This window comes from Ambystoma mexicanum, chromosome 5q, assembly GCF_040938575.1.
Source record: "Ambystoma mexicanum isolate Mex_15411 chromosome 5q, UKY_AmexF1_1, whole genome shotgun sequence".
Lineage (NCBI taxonomy): Eukaryota > Metazoa > Chordata > Amphibia > Caudata > Ambystomatidae > Ambystoma > Ambystoma mexicanum.
Genome location: NC_090933.1, coordinates 81,826,535 through 81,845,306, shown reverse-complemented (window position 1 = coordinate 81,845,306; position 18,772 = coordinate 81,826,535). Strand labels below are relative to the sequence as shown.

Here is an 18,772-nt window from a genome sequence, read left to right as displayed (position 1 = left end):
AGAAGCGGAAACGGCGGTATGGAAGGAAGCAGCCATTAGAGGGGTGGGGTGAGGGAGCGGAAACTCTGATGGCCTGGAGACACTTAGTGCCCACACTCTCTGGGTCCACCCAGTCCTGCCTAAGCAAACATGATTCCTCTGGGAATACAGAGGGGGATGTACCCCAAGAGGAAACAACGGCAGAGGGCGAAGTTGAGTAAGTTTGAGTTAAGGGGGAGGGTAATGGGGAGGCAGTGGACATTTCACGATACTGTATATGATGCTTGAAGTTATATATGACATGCACTGTTGGGGTTGTTTTTGTTGCCTGGTTGTTGTAAAAACGAATACAAATTGTTTAAAAAAAAGGTGGTGCCTGCTCTGTTTCCGCTGCCCTCTCTAAGGCAGCAGACACCCCCAATCCTGCATCCCTGCCACTCACAGATTTGTGCGGGAGATTCTCCCACCCTACCTGGCCAACTTTCCCACTTCCCTCACTGAGTACAGGAGACACTCCCTCCTCTGACCTGCCACCCCTCTTCGCTAACTGAGTGCGGGGGCACCACAACACACCCTGGACTGTCGTCACCCTCCCCCATCCCACTGTTTCACCCCTCCTTTCCCCTACATGCTCCCCCAATTCCACTTCACCTGTCTTTCAGCCTTCACTTCCATACAAGCACACTGCTACACTAAAAAGTGCTTCAGCGAGCATAACGTGCTTCCTACATTCGAAGTGAGTTAGGTTTAGCAAGCGCCTTTCAGGAAACTGGGGCCAATTTAGTTAATGTAGTACTAACTTTGAGTATTGCCAACACAGATCCTTGATGTATGTTCACTCAGTCTGGTACATATTTATGTTGTTATCTTTCTTGCATACATTAGTATGCAGGGGCATTCAAGTAATAAATGACATGCAACGATTAGCAAGGAGGAAGTGCACATCTTCTACTTTTATATTTGTCTTGCACTGGTGGCAAACTCCATAGCCAACCCTGGGTGTTGATGTCAATTTCATTAGATATTTTGATCAGTTATTAGCCCTAATGTTGTCCCCTTTTGAAAGGAAAAATGGCAGTTCTCAGCAGAGCCAATCACTCTCACAACTGTCTCTTAGATCTTTTTGATCACATTTTTATTTGATTACAGATGGGGTTATACGTTATTACATAAAACAATCTGTCAGATGTAGGTTTTTTTCTTGGTTCTAATACTGTTTCTCCCTGTGTTTTCCAGCCTCTCTTCTTTGTCTGTTTAATAATCTTAGTTGGAAAGGACTTGACCTTAGATTTTGGGAAAACGCATTTGCATGAAAATTGTAATCTTGTTTTTGATAGCAGTTTCTCCATATCCAGAGAGACTGTCCAATATATAATATTTTGATTTTAGGAGAGACTGTCCAATATATAATATTTTGTTTTAGGCTGTGTGGATGGTATAAATTATATCACAATAAAGAAATTCTTCTAAGTAGGTTTTAGGTACAAAGGTGTAAAACATTTCAAATCTGTTACTCTAACTACTATGTCTACAAATTGAATTTCGGTCAAATGTCATTGTCCCACAATTCTGTGCATTTATCAAGTTGTGAAATTCTTTATTTTATTCCTGATGAAAATATAGACAAAATATGTCATCTGTAACGTTCATATACAGATGAATATATGCATCTCCTAAACATATTAATCTCACTCCCAACAACCTGGTTTTCGAAAGATGCAACATAAAGTTTTGTCGCATTTGGGGCAAATGTTGCACCATGCTTGTCCCCTTGATCTGTACATGGAAATGTTGTTTAAAGAGAAAACACATTTTTTCTCATTACCAATCTGGCCAAAGAGACAAAAGAAAATGTGGGCTTCTTCTTGAGGTGCATTACAGTAGATAGACTCCACAGCCCAGGAAACCAATGTGTCATTCAAGGTATCCCGAGGCCCCAACAAACAAACTGGCCGACTTTACTAACCCCTTTTCCCTTCCTGCTCCTCCTACATAACTGATGCCACTAAACCAGTTCTTGGACTAGCCACGCTACACATAAATAAAGAGAACCATTAATATATGTCCACACTGAGAGTGAACAACACAGATAGTCCAAAACCATCAACAATGCAACTACACACCAAGATGCAGGTTTACCATACATCTTCGACAACCTGTGACTCTGGATCCCTTATTGACACTATCTAACCAGTGCACATGCTCAACCCATCATAACCACACAACAGACTAACACCAACACAAAACACTACAGCACACCCAAAGCATAGAATCTTACCCATACAGTTACAAGGCATGAGGCCTCTCACAAAACTACCACATGCAAAACAATACTCACAGACACCAGTTTCTCCTGGTTCTGAACCTACCCTCTCCTCCTTTTAACAACTAACCCCCAACCCTCTTCCCTTGCAGAACCACACGAGCACCTGGAGACTGCCCCTGGGTGGTAGCGGTATGCGGTACGAATCAGCTTAACATAACGTATCAAAAGGGATCTCCTCCACTTGATTGATCCTTTGCACTGTATCACTAATCTACGAAGATTCATTGTATACCAATGGTCTTTAAAAGTGGTCCACAACTTTGTAAAGTTGTTCTGAAAGAAAATGTATTTATAAAACAATTGGTCAACTGGGGGGTTCTCAATATTTCTATAAATTGTTGGGAGCATATAAAACACCAAAATCACCTGTTTCTTTAGTAATAGAGTTTTCTTTTGCAAATCCCGCCTTCTCGATATACATGATTCACCAGACTAAAGACATATTCCTTAATCTCATGTGAGGGATCTCTGTGTAACGATCAGTAATATGTTTGATTTTGCAATTGGTCTTCAATCTCCTTATAATCACTGTGTTCGTTATAACAACAGTGCTTCTTTTGTCTGCTGGTTTATGGTTATCATTTACCTCATTTTGGCAAAAGAGTGCCCCTCGTTCTTTACATGAATTTATCTGCCAAACTTTGATCGATCATTCAGTTTAGGTAAAATGTCCCAGAGAGCTTTATTTTCAAATATTCTAATTTCTGGTGGAATTAGACGGTCAGGAGGATTAAAGGATGCTTGTAAGCGTAAAGCAGTGCTGTTAGATAGTATTTGTATTGATAGAAGTGCTGCGTACAAATGATGATCCCTTCCTGAGAAGGCTTATTTCACGCATACAGCTACGTATCAGAGCATTTTCGCAAAATCAATATCCTCATTAAAAAATGTACGTTAAAAAAATATATGCAAAGACATATTCATATATAAAACATATCCTCAAGTACATCTTTTTAATCTGTTCATTTGGGACAAGTACAATATGTCATACAAAAACATTCATATTATGTGCTTTGCATGTGAAGCGGTTAACAATTAGTAGTCGTTTCCACCTAATCATCCAAGTTAATTAAAAACATGAAGCACAAATGAATGAATTCCTTTAGATTACATATATGTCATAATGTTCAAATTAATTTCCAAGTAATTCTCTTGATATCCCCAATTATTACGTAATTTAATCAAAATTTATATCTTACGACATGTTCAGCCACACCTTAATTATCTCAATAAATTCTCGTTGAGTAGTGAAATGACAAAAGGAAACGGAAAGAAAAAGTAAAAGTGGAGATATATAATTGGGTCTCATGTAACCTAATTATAAGCATACTGCTAGTTGGATCAGCCTATTTATGATTTTCTTACCATGTGTTTGGTCAGACATTGGTTATATTCCATGTTCAATGCCACATATTGTGCAAAGCTCCCATTATTATTGATTTGCTTTCTCATATTATCCATATTGGAACGATTTAAATGTACATTTGTTTACATGCTCCAAAATAATATAAAATAGGAGATATATATCTTTAAAATTTTATGATAAAATATCTTCTGCTGATCTTGCCACTCTGACTGGCTCACAAGGAGATTAATTTATCAATTATTGATATGTGAGTGCCCAAATATATATTGAGGATACAAGTTAAATGATATGTAGTTATCTGTTCAGTTCTACAATAGCAAGGCTATCACATAGTAATGTTATTTACTATGTATTGTTATGCTCAATATAAAGGGCATTAGTTCTGGTTAACACTTACCAATCATTTGTTCTGATGTTTTACATCCATGCTGTATTCAGCCGTTGCTTGTAGCATTCTATGTGGCCAGCTACCATTTTGTCTATTTATATGCGTTCATTTGATGTCATTGTGCTAGCGTATGACATCATACGTTTGTGTACGTGTTGATGTGGTTGCGAACATTTCCCTTCAAATTGTATTAATGATACCTATTTCGAATCCAGAATCACTTGAAATAGTTATGATTAAATTAAGAGCTTTTTTAAAGGAAAGAATATGAACTATCTTGCTAATATTATCATATATTATCATCTGTGTATGTATTCACCTAATTGCCGATCAATCATAAAGATCCCATAGTGTTAAGTACATACGTTTATTATATTGACCATAATGGAATTCCAGCCTGGTAGCCACTAGGAGACCCTATTTAATGATTGGACTGCATAGTCCTAATATGTCCATCAATGTTTCATCTATCCCTCCCCCCAACGTTCTCCCACAGGTTCCTAATCATCTACAGACCTCCCGGCTATGACAGGCAATTCTCAAGCAACCTCTGTGACTCGATAGCCACCATCCAAATAAACCACCCCACCCTCACTCTCCTAGGAGACGTCACTATCTGGCTAGACATTCCCACCAACCCTATGACCCACTCACTGGTCGACTGCCTAGATGTGCTTAACCTCCGCCTCCTCATAAACGGGCCAACTCACTCTAAAGGCCATACTTTTGATGCAATCTTTAGCTCCCATAACCAGATACATCTAAGCCGCCCCAGACCTATCATTATCTGGTCTGATCACTTCATTGTGCCTTTCTCCATTCACTCGCCCGCCCCCTCCCCATCCCCGAACCGGAACCCCCAAATCAACGCAAATGCTGGAAGAAACTAAAAATCCTCCCTTATCTAGCCGACACGCTAATTCAAGCCCCTCCCCCATCCTCCCCACGCAATGAACCCCTAACCGTCGATGCCTTTGACTCATGGCTCAATATCTCATTAATCCCACTCACCCCACTTGCCAATCTTCAACTCGCGTGGCCCTCTTCCCAGATGGTTTACACGAAAACTGAAGACTGAGAAACTGTATAAATCCCTCAAACGCAAATGGTGGAAAGACAAAACCTTCCTGAGTAGATCCACCCTAGCCCGGCACCATCACCACTACAAAGCCGGAATCCGAAAAGCAAAAAAAGCTCACTGCAACTTTCGAATTCTCAACTACGAACTCCCTAGCAAGGAACTCCACAAAATCATCTCTGAATTCACCAAACCTTCCTGTACCACCACCCAATCGACCCCATCTCAGTCACTCTGCGACTCACTCTCTCTCCACTTCTACACCACCGCCCTGGAAAGAACGAATTCTCTAAACAACAAACTGGCCCTCATGTCCCCGCCATGTAATCCACCCACCTTACCTGTCACCCCCCACCTACCCTAGCAACTGCAACCCTTCCCACCTTCGACTCGTTCACACCAATATCAACAGACTAATTTCTCAAACTTCTCTCCACCTGAAAATCATCCGACTCCCCCTAGACTCATGGCCAGCATCAACCCTCAAAGAGACATTTGCATCTGCTTGCACAGGAGAGCACGCAAGAACCATCATAAATGACTCCCTCTCCTCAGGAATTTTCCCTGACGCCTTCAAAACAGCCTATGTCAAACGTCTTCTAAAAAAAAACTCCCTCGACCCTCTCAACCCCAAAAACTACTGCCCCATCTCAAACACCAGATTCCTTGCTAAACTCATCGACAGAACCGCATACTCTCAACTAAATGCCTTTGTCAAAGCCAACAATCTCCTTGACCCTGCACAATCTGGCTTCAGACCTCGACACAGAACCAAATACACTCTGACCTCCATCTGGGATGACCTTAAGATCACTGTAGACTCCGCAGAATGCCCTGCACTAATCCTTCTAGACCTATCCACCACGTTTGACACAATCAACCACTCAATCCACCTCGACCGCCTCCACTCCCTAGGAATCCATTGAAATGCTCTCAAGTGGATAGCATCCTTCCTCAAAAATAGGAGCCAAATAACCCTCCTCTCCTCCTTCGCTTCCGCCACCCGACCAGTCAATACCGCAGTTCCACAAGGAGCGCGCTTATCGGCCCTCCTGTTCAACCTCTTCATGTCCACCCTCCCAAGAATAATCCACTTGCACAGTATCCTGTGCTATAACTACGCCGATGACACCCAATTAATCCTCAAACTCATCAAATCAAACCCCAAATGTCAGCCCGACCTGGCTGCCTGTCTCCTTGACATTGATCGCTGGATGACCATGAACCACTTCCTCTTAAACCCCACCAAAACTGAAATCATGCTGTGCGGCAACACCAAGCTTCTCCCCCACCCTCTACCCTGGCCACCATCCATGGGCATTCCACCGACCGTCTCATCCACGGTAAAAAACCTTGGATGCACTCTCGACTCTAACCTAACCCTCTCTCGCCAAATCAACGTCTCTAAGTCCTGCCATTACCACCCCAAAATTCTTAAACACATTTTACCGTATGTCTGCTTTCCCAACAGACTCACCGCAGTCCAATCTATTGTAATGTCAAGACTAGACTATGCCAACTCCTTCTACCTCGGGGTCCAAGCATTCCACCTCACCAAACTACAAAGAGCACAAAACACTGCAGCCAAATTGCTTCTAGCTCTTGGCCCAAGAGATCACACCTCTCCTGCCCTCAGAACGCTCCATTGTCTCCAAGTTGAACGAAGAGTGACTTTCAAATCCCTATGCATCTCCCACCGAGCAATACATAAAACCGGACCTCTATACCTTCAGGACAAGCTAAAACCCTACCACCCACCACACACTAAGATCGAGCTCGGCCCTCCTCATAGTGATACCAAACACCAACTCAGTCAGGTTATGAGGATCATCATTCTCAGCCCTGGCCCCCACTCTGTGGAACTCCCTTCCAACCCTCATTCGACTCACCGCACCGAAGACTACATGTCATTCCGCAAACTACTGAAAATGTGTCTCTTCCCTTAAAAAAATGACACCCAGATCAAACAGAGTAAATAGCCACAATAAACAGAAACCCAAGGGTTGGGGAAAAAAGAAATCAAAGTGCAAAGCTAGTCGATCGAACAGATTGAAAGACTAAAACGGATAGTGTAACTAAAATGAATAGACTTCGTGCAACAAATGAAATAGGTGGAACGGATGAAGTGAATGGAAAGGATTAAGTGGATGTAAAGGATGAAGTGGATGGAAAGGATGAAGTGGATGGAAAGCAAGAAATGGATGGAACGGATTAAATGGATGGAACAGATGAAGTGGATGGAACGGTTGAAAAAGATGGAACAGATGAAACGAATGGAACGAATGAAACGGATGAAGTGAATGGAACGGATGAAGTGGTTGGAACGGATGAAGTGGTTGGAACGGATGAAGTGGTTGGAACGGATGAAGTGGATGGAACGGATGAAGTGGATGAATGGACGGAATGGACAGGACCGATGAAGTGAATGTGACGGATAGAGTGGATGGAAGAGTTGGAACGGGCAGAATCGATGGAACAGAAAGAATGGATGGAACGGACGGAATGGATGGAACGGACGGAGTGGATGGAACGGACGGAGTGGATGAAACGGACGGATGGACCGGATGGAGTGGATGGAACGGACGGAGTGGATGGAATGAATGGAGAAGATGGAAAGGATGGAGAGGATAGAACAGATGAAGAGAATGGAACCGATGGAAAGGATGGAATGGGTGGATGGAACTGGATGGAGTGAATCAAATTAATCGAATGGATAGAATCAATAGAGTAGATGAGTGGATGGATTTTATGGATGGGATGAGTGGATAGTGGATAGAGGAAACAAATGTATGGAATGGCTGAGGGATGAAAGAATAGAATGGATGAATAGATACAGTGGAGGGAACAGATGGTGTGAATGGAACGGATGAAGTCTGTGGCAGGGATGGAGTGAAACGAACGGATGGAGTGCATGGAACGGATGGAGTGAATAAAACAGATAGAGTGGATAGAACGGATAGAGTGGATGAAGAGGATAGGATGGATTGAACAGATAGGGTAGATGGAATGGACGGAGTGGGTGGATGGTACAGATGATATAGATGGATGGTAAGGATGAAGTGAATGGAATCGGATGAAGCGGATTAAGCGGATGGAGTGGATGGAGCGGATGGAGCGAATGGAGCGGACAGAGGGGAAGAAGGGATGAACGGATGAGCGGATGGAAGGGATGAACGGTAGGACCGGATGAGGGAATGAATGGATAGACTGGATAAGTAGATGATGTAGATAGAACAGATGAAACGAACGGCACAAACAAAGTGAATGGAAAGAGTGGATGCAACCGATAGAGTGAATGAGCATACAGAGTGGATGGATCAGATGAAGAAAATGAAACGGATGAAGAGAACAGAACAGACAAAGAGAATGAAACAGACAAAGGGAATGGATCGGATGGAGTGGATGGAACGGATGGAGTGGATGGAACGGATGAAACGGATGGAGTCAATGGAACGGATGGAGTGGAAGGAACGGATGAAGTGGATGGAACGGATGAAGTGGATGGATCGGACGAATTGGACGGATCGGACAAAATGGAGGGATCAGAGGAAGCGGATGGAATGGAAGAAGTAGATGGAATGGATGAAGTGGATGGAACGGATGGAGTGGATAAAACGGATGGAGTGGATAGAAAGGATGGAGTGGATGGAATGGATAGAATAAATAGAACCAATGGAATTAATCGAACAAATGAAGTAGATGGAATGGATGGAACAGATGGAGTGGATGGAACGGATGGAGTAGATGGAACGGATTAAGTGGATAGAGTGTATGGAACCAAGGAAACGGATGGAATTGATGAAACCTGACTGAACGGATGAAGTGGATAGATTGGACGAAGTGGATGGGAAGGATTGAACGGGTGGGTGGAATGGATGGAGTAGATCATGTGGATGGAGGAGATGAATAGACAGAATACTTGAATGGACGAGGCAGATGATTGAACGGATGAAGTTGATGGAATGGATGAAGTAGATGGAACGGATAGAGTGGATGGAACGGACAGAGTGGATGGAACGGACAGAGTGGATAGCACGGATAGAGTGGATGCTATGGATAGAGTGGATGGTACAGTGAGAATGGGTGGTACCGCTGGAGTGAGTGGTACGCATAGAGTAGATGGAACGCATAATGTGGATGGAACCGATAGAATGAATGGAACAGACGAAGAGAATGGAACTGACGAAGTGGACGAAAGTGATGAAGTAGACGAAAAACGTTACTGATAAACCACCATATCACACTACTACGCCTACTCTCCCCTATACACCATCATTCAAATAGAACACAGCTATGCTCTGACACATTCGGCCTAGCTGTTCTCATACTAACATGACCCCACTAACACCTCATCACCCTAATAAAACACAGCTAGCTGAGCACATTCTGGCTAGCTTTAGGCGTCTCCTCAGGCCTAACACAGCCAACACTCAGTCTGAGTGTCCACCCTCCAGACTGAACACATCCAACTGATTTCCTCAGCACCACACCTACCGCTATGAAGCAGCTACTATACAACAATCACACCAGCTGCACACATATCCGGTGCGCCCACGCACCATGCCACCCTCTCTCTCTCTCTCTCTACTGACCTGAACTACGGTTCCTGAGGGCGTTCAACCTACCAGCGCTTTGAGGTCATACCAATGATACATAAGGTGCTATATAAATGCCAAGTAACATAACATAACATCATGTAATTTGTTTAGTTTGAATGAAACAATATGTATCGTTGGCTCCAGGTGCCTTATAATGCTGCATAATATTTCTTTGCATATATTTAGTTAATGTTCATTTTTTAATTAGGACATTGACTTTGTGGCAGCGCTCTGACACATAGCTTTTCAAACGATTAGTGGCATTTGGCAGGGTGCCTTATTTTTAAGAGTAGCTTCTTTGCACACACTTTAATAGAAATATTATAGGTTTCTTGAGGTTCCTTTGTGCAGAATTGACAAGGTACTGCTAGCCTCATGATTACTTCCCTCTCAGTTACTTCTCTCAAAGGCAAGTGACAATATTCCCGGGGTGGGATGGGGCTGTTGGACAACCCTTGCCAACTTCACCCATATCTAAGAAAATAACATTGTCCCCATAATTGTCCCCTTATCATTCTGTATGCAGCAGAGGCCTGTTTGGTCTTCAAATCCTCCACTCTTAGACACATTATTCACAGAACTCTTTGAGAACATAAGATATTTACCATGTCAATACATTTGTATCTGAGGGCCAGAAATGGCAAGGCTTTGTTGTACCAGTTTCTCCCTCCAATACCCTGGTCCTAGGTAAGGAAATATTTTCTCTTTGTTACTGGCTTTCTTTACTTCAAGCCTTAGGGACATTCGGCCCTGCTTTACATCCCCTTATTTGGGCTAGTGCCTCCTGACTGGGTTGCTATAGCACATTGGGTATGTGAGGACTGTACATATGGGCATAATGATCCTGACAACCACCTGACCTAAACTGCCTTTGACATAAAACATGAATATCTCAACAGCAGCCCTTTCCACCCATGACAAAGGCCCAAGTGCTTCCTTTAAATGTATTCCCTAATTTCTCAGGCTGTTTGCGTAAACATGGGGCCGCAGAACGAGTATGGCAGAGCAGCAGAAAAGTGGCACTTGAATAGCTCAAATCAATGGAGGCTCTACTGTGGCCAGAATACAGTTATTGGTATATAATCTTGAATGTTAGGTTCAGTGGTATTTTTGTAGTTAGTGTTTTAATTTACCCAATAGACGTGCCTAGACCTATACACACCAATGTCCAATAATCCATGAACTGCAGTTGTAGCCAGAAGTAACCATTTCTAAATGGTGAACTGGTTATAGTTGCGTTTGATGGAGGGGAGTGCGGGAGGTTTAAAAAATAGCCTGCACTAGTTTGTCTGCAAGTCATATTTGTCTCACAGTGCCACTATGCAAAGAATAACATAGTGTCCCTGCTCTGGCAATTTTCCTAACTTGGATCATTAAAAAAAGAAACTAACATTCTGAACAGTTTTTAATGGCAGATATATTTTGCTTGGATGACATTCCCCTCTAGGGGTTGGGACAATCTCTTGCACCAAGATGTTACCCTGGCACAACATGCTATTCATCAGGTATTATCGTTGACAATTCTTATTGACCATTGAAACTAATTATTCATACTAGAGGCTCAAAATAGAGTCAGCTGCTACTGGCCTGTAGCCCCATTCAGTCATATGAGCAGGTAAAAATGTATGTTTTGTTTTTGTTTAAAGGTATGTATTTGCTACATATGTGCACTTAGGGGTGGAGGTGATCATTCCAAGAATGCATTGTCACTGTAAGCAAATGTCTAGCATCATCTCACATTCTTCCCTCCACTGTTGCCCTACCCTTTTAAAAGAGTGCTTCACACAGCTAAGCACAGTATTCATTCATTCACATCACTTCTGCAAAGGCTTCTGCTTTCTCTTCATACAGGTTACCCTTTCCCTACTGCTCCTCCTGTGGATCCCTTTGCAAGAATCCGAATAGATGACTGTGGGAAAACTAAAGGATGCTTCAGGTGAGTATACTAGACATGTTTAAATGTTCTTAAATTTCAACTCATTTGCTTTACATTAACACAGCTAACAATCAACAACTAAATAGTAATTAAAGTGTGGACACTGATGTTGTCATAATGAATTTATATTTTGTAAAGCACTAAAATGCAAACTTAAGGTCCTCAACAGCTCAGAGCGTTATGTTAAAACCTGATTCCAATAGACACTTACAAAAACATTGATTCTCACGCATTCTAGAAGGTTGGCACTTGGTCTTGCTAGTGGGTTACTCCAGAAAATCTTGGTGCAAATGAGCTGAGCGAGAAACAGTATGTAAATATATATTTTTTAATTTTATTGTGTTTATGCTCAATATTTGAACTTTTAGACATATATATTACAAAAAGATAAAAACATGAATAATAAACAATCATCATTTTAAAACAAATAAGATACTTTCATTATTTTAACACAAGCAACATACTTTCATCATTGACTCTATAAAAAGTACAAAATGCAACACCTCACACATTCATAGTTCAGTATCAATATAAAGATCAGAAAAGAAAAAGAATAAGAAACTTTAAAATAAACACTAATTCGACTTAGTAAGACCAAGCTCGTCAAGCATTCGTATCACCTCTGCAGTCGTGAAAACCTCATTGCCTCCTCTCAACCTATAGCATACTTCGTGTGCCAGGTCTATCCTTCCCATTGGGAAAAATCTACTCAGAATGCACGTTCTAGTTGTTTTCAGAGCCGCGCATTCTACCATTAAATGGAATACGGTCTCCTTATGCTCTTTACAATAGCGACACAAGTCTATATTTTCAAGTGTGTAAACTGATCTCTTGGCCAATATTTCCACTGTAGGCAATAGGTTGAGGCGGAAGCGCAGAAATTGACTCCTTATTCTAGGACCCTGGAATTGCTTTAGATATATTGGCAATGTGCCCAATGGTTTATCGATTCTGGCCCAAGTGGTATGAAGTTTATAATTTCTAACCGTAGTTATGGTCTCAATCCAGTCAGGCTCGTTTAACCTTTCTTTAAAACAGTCCGGATTTTCGTGCAATTCTTTACTGCCCTTATTACATTCAGATAGAATATCAGCAGTGTTAGACATGTCCGTAAGAAAAGGGGAGTTGCTTGACTCTAGTTCCTTAATCACATCTTCAAAGAGAGTGTTACTCATTGGATTAAAGATTTTTTCCATTAAAGTCAGGACTTCTGATTGGAAACAATATGCCAGGGACAGTAACCCCAATTCAAATCTAATTGACAGCATTTGCGTCCCCATGGGAAGGTTCAAAACCCTTTTCCATATGTGACCCTCAATCTTAACCCACGGAATAGTTAGGCTCACTGGGTTAAATTGTCTCTAGGACCACCATACCTACATAAGTCAACACAGGCTTTATTGGGAAATTGCAGTATTTACTATACACCTTCTTCATTTGGTAGATCAATTGTTCACTGTTGTTCATTATTTGCTTGATACTGCCCTCACGAGATGTTCTGTCCCATAGCTGGAACCCTAAATAAATTAACTCCCTCTGGGGTACTATCTTAATATTATTTACCTGTCAGTTATATTTTGCTCTGGCCATCTTTGGATGGGTTAACTGGATAATCTGGCACTTCTTTTGATTAATAACCAATCCATTCGCTTCAGCATATTCAGTCATTTTACTTATTAGGCGCTGTAAACCTACAGGTGTATAGTCTATAAGTGCCAAATCGTTGCATAGGGCAACCAATTTATTGATTCTCCCCCCAATTTAAGTGAAACCAGGCCAATACCTTTCATTGGCTGATAGAAGTCGGCCATAAAAAGGTTAAATAGGCATGGTGCAAATGTGCATCCTTGCCTGAACCCTTTAAATGTTCTGATCGGTGCTGTTAGTGCTCCTTTGAAAATGTTGTCTTATTTTAATCCCAGTTTCTTGGTGGATGCACTCAAGTATTGCGAGTAGCGATGCTGGAATTCCCCATGCCTTTAATTTCTTCCATAACAGTGCCCTGTCTACGAGATCAAAGGCTTTAGAGAAATCAGTTAAAGACGCAAATACTCATATTCGGCTAGGCTACCTCCGTGGCCCTTTGCAATACTATCCTTCAAAACGGATACTATTAAGCCATTCCGCATTGTATTCATCCCCTTTCGAAACCCAGTTTGTGCTTTGGGCAGAAGCCTTTTTTCTTTCACCAATCATTCAGTTTCTCCAAGACGATTGTGGCAAATATTTTGCTGTTCGGTTCCAGAAAGGCGATTGGATGGTAATTCAATGGGTCGGACCGTTCCCCTTTTTTTTGTGGATCGGGACTATAATGGATTCCCTCAAAGATTGAGTGATCATATGTTTTCGAAGGATATCCTGAAAGAGCAGGTCCAGTAACACAGCCCATCATTTTGCATTATTTTTGAGCACTGCATTGGATACACAGTTCAGACCGCATGCATCAGACATAGATGCTTTTACTATTATTATTTCAATATTTGGTGCCTCAAATTCTACTATCCATGGTTTGTTACCGTTGGCCACCTTGCTGGCCCCTTCAGAGCCCATACCATTAATGTTTTCCCAGTGTATAATCCATGAATCCTCAGACACACCTGTCGATTGAAGTACACATTGTGGATGTTGTCATTTATTGTAGACCAAAATTGCTGGGTCTTTTTTTTATAAGTTTCTCCAACATTTTCTCCCCGGTTTTATTATTTATAGGTTGTCTATGGCCCCTTAGCCAACGCTAATAGGTTAGTTGAATTTCCTTTTTCTTAGTTATATAATTTTCTGTGCCATATTCATTAATTCTGAGTTGTCTCAATTGATAATTCGCACCCCTTTTTTCTAGCCAGACTTCTTTGTTAAAAGAGTACTTATGCCAATTGTCTGTTAAACGCATTGTATTTGGAGTCTCCTGATCCAGGAGAAACTCATTAAAGCCCTTGAGTGAGCAGTTATCTACTAGGGCCTCTCTGCTAACACGATCCACATAATTTGTCAGCTTCTCATTTCATGTCCTGCCTTTATGCCTATATTTGTGTATACGGTATCCCGCAGGATTCACAGACAGATCTATAGGGCCTTGGAAACCCGATTCATTTGTCTTCATAGATAAGTGAGTAACAAACATATTGTGATCACTCATTGTGGTCTCTTTCACTGCGAAATGATTACACATATCTAGCAGTGCTCTGGAAACCACAAAATAATCGATTGTAGTGCGTAATTCCCTTCGCTTCCACATACTGGCCCTTTTTTTATTATCAGCCATCGCTTTTTCAAGATATGAAGGTCCCAAGTCGGTCAGAGATTGTCCCATTTCTTTCCTATTCAGTCGGGCAGACAACTTCAATCGAAGCCTGTCATTCACACAGTCAATATTAAAATCTCCAGCTATCATCACCAGAGAATCAGCCTCACTCAGCCATTCACCCACTAATTGAGAGATATGATCAATATATCCATCTAGGGTGTCTAGCTGATTGTTCCAATATATGTTAACCACCAACAGCTTCCTTCTTAGCCCCCTGCATACCACCTCTATTTCTGCAGCCAAGATACCTTCTATTACATTAGATAAAATACGAGATGACATTATTTTGGAGTTTCTTGTTGCCAACAATAATCCACCCATTGGTCTACCTTTCTTGGGTTTCTAAGCCTCTTGCTGTATTGTGGCAAATCCATCTCGGCACAATTTAGTACCAAGCCAGGTTTCGTGAAAGGTAATAATGTCATAATCTTTAAAAATGCGGTTTGCATCCTCAAAGCTAAAAAGCTATTGTATCCTCTTGTGTTCCAATTTAGGCAACGTATATTCTCATTTGTCAGAGATTCGCCCGACAACCCCTTGCTCCCAATAATTCGTCTTTCAATAATTGGAGAACAGACAGGGCCAACCTGTGTTGCTCACTTAATGGGGTGTTAGTTATCACCTCCTTTGCTTTTGCACTGCTTGTGAGCGATGTTTTCCGTACACTGGGTTTTGCCCGACCCATTTCACTCTGGATCGCTCCTCGCATAGGTTCAGAGAGCATACTTCTCACCTCCTGGCGTTCTTCATACACCACACATCCATACTTCATTATTTCATCTCTTTCCTCCAAAACCATACGTTTAACAAATGACAACTTTCAGGCCACTTCTGCAAGGTCACATCTGTCCTCAAATAGGAAAATGACATATATTCCATCATGTGTCGATAGCTTTGCCAGACTACTGGCCTGCCTCAATAAAGAGAGGATAGCAAATCTATTAAGCACAATTTTCAAGTCAACATATTGATACATTTCAAAGTACATAATATTCGGGTCTCATGCTAATTTCAGCCTCCAGTCGCCATCAACCCCCTTGTCAGTTTTATGATTTTCATTCCTTTGTGACATACTCTTCTTGGTGATATAATTGTCTTCCTCCTGCATTGTTCTTGTTGTCCAAAAGAGGCTCCTCAATCGATCCGTTGGGGACACCCTGGGTTGGCCTTCAGTGTTCCCCACTACTTCTTCCGTCCTGTCCCAGACCTCCTTGACCTTATTTAGGTCACTCAATTGTTCTGCCCCTAACATTAAGTGTTCCGGGATAGAGCCCATGTGTGGGCAGAATCCCCACTTGCCCTTGCTTGTGGCATTCCTGACTGGTTGTGGGGATAGGAAAAAGCAAGGCCCATTGTTCCTTTGTTTCTGCTACAGTCAGCCTTTTCTTTCACCTGTACTTTCGGAGGGCTTAATTTCCCCTGATCAATACTGTCTTTCTCTCGGACTGGTGAAGCTGATCTAGCAATACTTAGACCGATTGCCTTCATCTTTGATGAGAACTGCTTATTGACCATTAGTCTCTCTTTCTTTCCCAATTTGGTATTTAACCGGATATCAGAGGAATCACTATCAGATGTAATATATTGCCCCACTTCAATTAGGCTTATTGAGTCTCTTTCTTGATCCATATCCATAGAGGTCTCTTTTTCTGCAATGACCCCCATCACGGGAAATGTTCTTAGTTTACTGGTGCCTTTGCCGTTGGTGTTTTGTGTCTCATCCTTCTTTGATTGCCACAGTACATGTCTTAAATATTTTCTTGAATCTTTCTTCAATTGGTTCCTCCTACCATTCAATGATTTTTTCTTTGCTTTTCTTGGATTCTTTGGTGAAGATGTTTTCTCCTGGGGTACTTTTGTTGTAATCGTAAGTGCTTCTCAGTGCCGTCACTTGTTCCCACTGCTTTCTCACTTGTGTTCTTTGTAGGTTTTTGCATGTTAAAGCAGCTAGTACTCAATATGTCAATTTGTACATTTAGCTACGACAAGATTAGCGTATGAGCTCTTACCTCGTCCCTAATATTATCATATAGGGCAACTTGAGCACTCAATATGGATTTGAGTGCTGAAATTGATGGCGATGACTATTTTATACATTCATCTGCTTCACGTAAAGTGTGATGGAATATGTTTGTTCTGCTTGCTTCTGGACCTTGTGCAAAATTACTAAATGACATTAATTCCACTAGCTCTGATGGTGATCCTTTCAAAGGGCCGTGGTCTCCATAATAATGTTCCTCAGGACTTGTGTAACCATCACCTACCCCCACCTTCTTCATATGTACTGGGAGACGGGTGCCCTTATTGACCGAGGTTTCTCCTTCTACCCAACCAAGCTCTCCAACACCCTCCAAAAAGCTGATGTTGCTCATCTTGCCTCTATCTAGATTCAATTGAGCTGATGGACAAGTGTTCTTTGTCATAATAGTCGCCCTACCCCCCCCCCCCAACATGCTTAAAAATGTTTTGGTGCCTTTGTGACACACCAGGGGTTGATTGGTTTTCCCCCGCATTACCATATATAGGGGTATTACTTGTATTTGCGCTGTTTCCCGCTGAATATCGGGTACACTCTCATTCCCCATAATAGTTTAGGTTTGTTTCACCCCAGAGAGGCCTAAACCAGCACTAATGGCATTCAGGAGACAATGTTCTTGATGTAGTGTAGATGGTGCTGCATTCACAGAATCCACCAGGCTAATCAAATCCCCCGAAATCACATCTCGATCTTCTTGAGAATGCATTGCTAGTTCAGGTGATTGAGTCTTGGATCATGCTTTCTGTTTATTTGTCTGCTTTCACAGGACTCTGACTGTCAGTGTAGATTGCTTCTTTCTTGTTTGGACAGGCGGCATCATTAAATTTACCAGTATATAATGTGCCAATAATCGTGCAGTTTAAACTTAGTTGGGGATGTTTCTCGATGTATAAAGTTTCGGTCCTTGTGCCAGAAGTCGAGGAGCTCTAAGCTTATGCCCACAGTCACTCCTCTTCCAGGCTACTTTAGACTTGTGTGTGTTTGCAAAAGATGCAAGTAAAGGCATGTACTACTGTAGTACAATCTGACTCCACTTGATTGCCTGATAGACCCTAATGGGGCTTAGTGTGTCTGATCCACACCAAAGTCTCACAGGGCACCCCATAGGCTGCATCTTTTAGTAAGTTTCTCCTCCTACGGCAGCTACTATTTAATATAAGTGCATGAAAGTAAAGTCTAGAGGAAGCTCAATGGCTCAAATAGCCCACAGGCACTTCTTCTCTCTCCCCCTGAAGTAAAACCCTGTCACAGGAATGTTTTTGGAGCCGCTTTTGGCAGGAGAAGTCTGTTTGAGACATGCAAAGTGCGTACAAAGTGTGAAGAAGCTAATCTAACGGTCCACATGACCCACACGGACTGTTAATTCTGATTACTCGCACAGATGAAAGGAACCTTATAAGGCACTGCGTGTAACTCGTGCTGACTCCATGGGACTTGCCGGGGAGATAATAACAATGTCTGAGTTGCACGGAGCACGAGGACAAGATGACAAGTCACAGGGGTATAGATCTTCTGGCTTACCTTGCTGACAGAGCCTCACCTAGTAGCTCTGCACCCCGAACACCAAACACACTGCTGCAAACCACTGCGCTCTACGCAGGGTGTGTGTATTTAGAAAGTTTCCTCCTCCAAAATTAACAGCCAGGAAAGACAGACTCCAAAGCACTTTCGTCTTCCTCTTCTCGCTGTAAATCACCAAACACACTGCTGTAAATATTTTCAATTGCCGATATGTTTTTGATATAAGGCACTGGGAGTG

General features: G+C 42.0%; 1 protein-coding gene across 1 annotated transcript in view; it reads left to right on the top strand.

Moving 5' to 3' along the window:
- Nucleotides 1-18,772, top strand: part of FRRS1L (ferric chelate reductase 1 like) — a 79,856-nt gene that overhangs the window by 29,522 nt on the left and 31,562 nt on the right. The window contains exon 2 of the mRNA XM_069620554.1: nucleotides 11,587-11,671. Within this exon, the coding sequence (XP_069476655.1) occupies nucleotides 11,587-11,671 (85 nt within the window). The remainder of the gene's footprint in view (nucleotides 1-11,586; nucleotides 11,672-18,772) is intronic.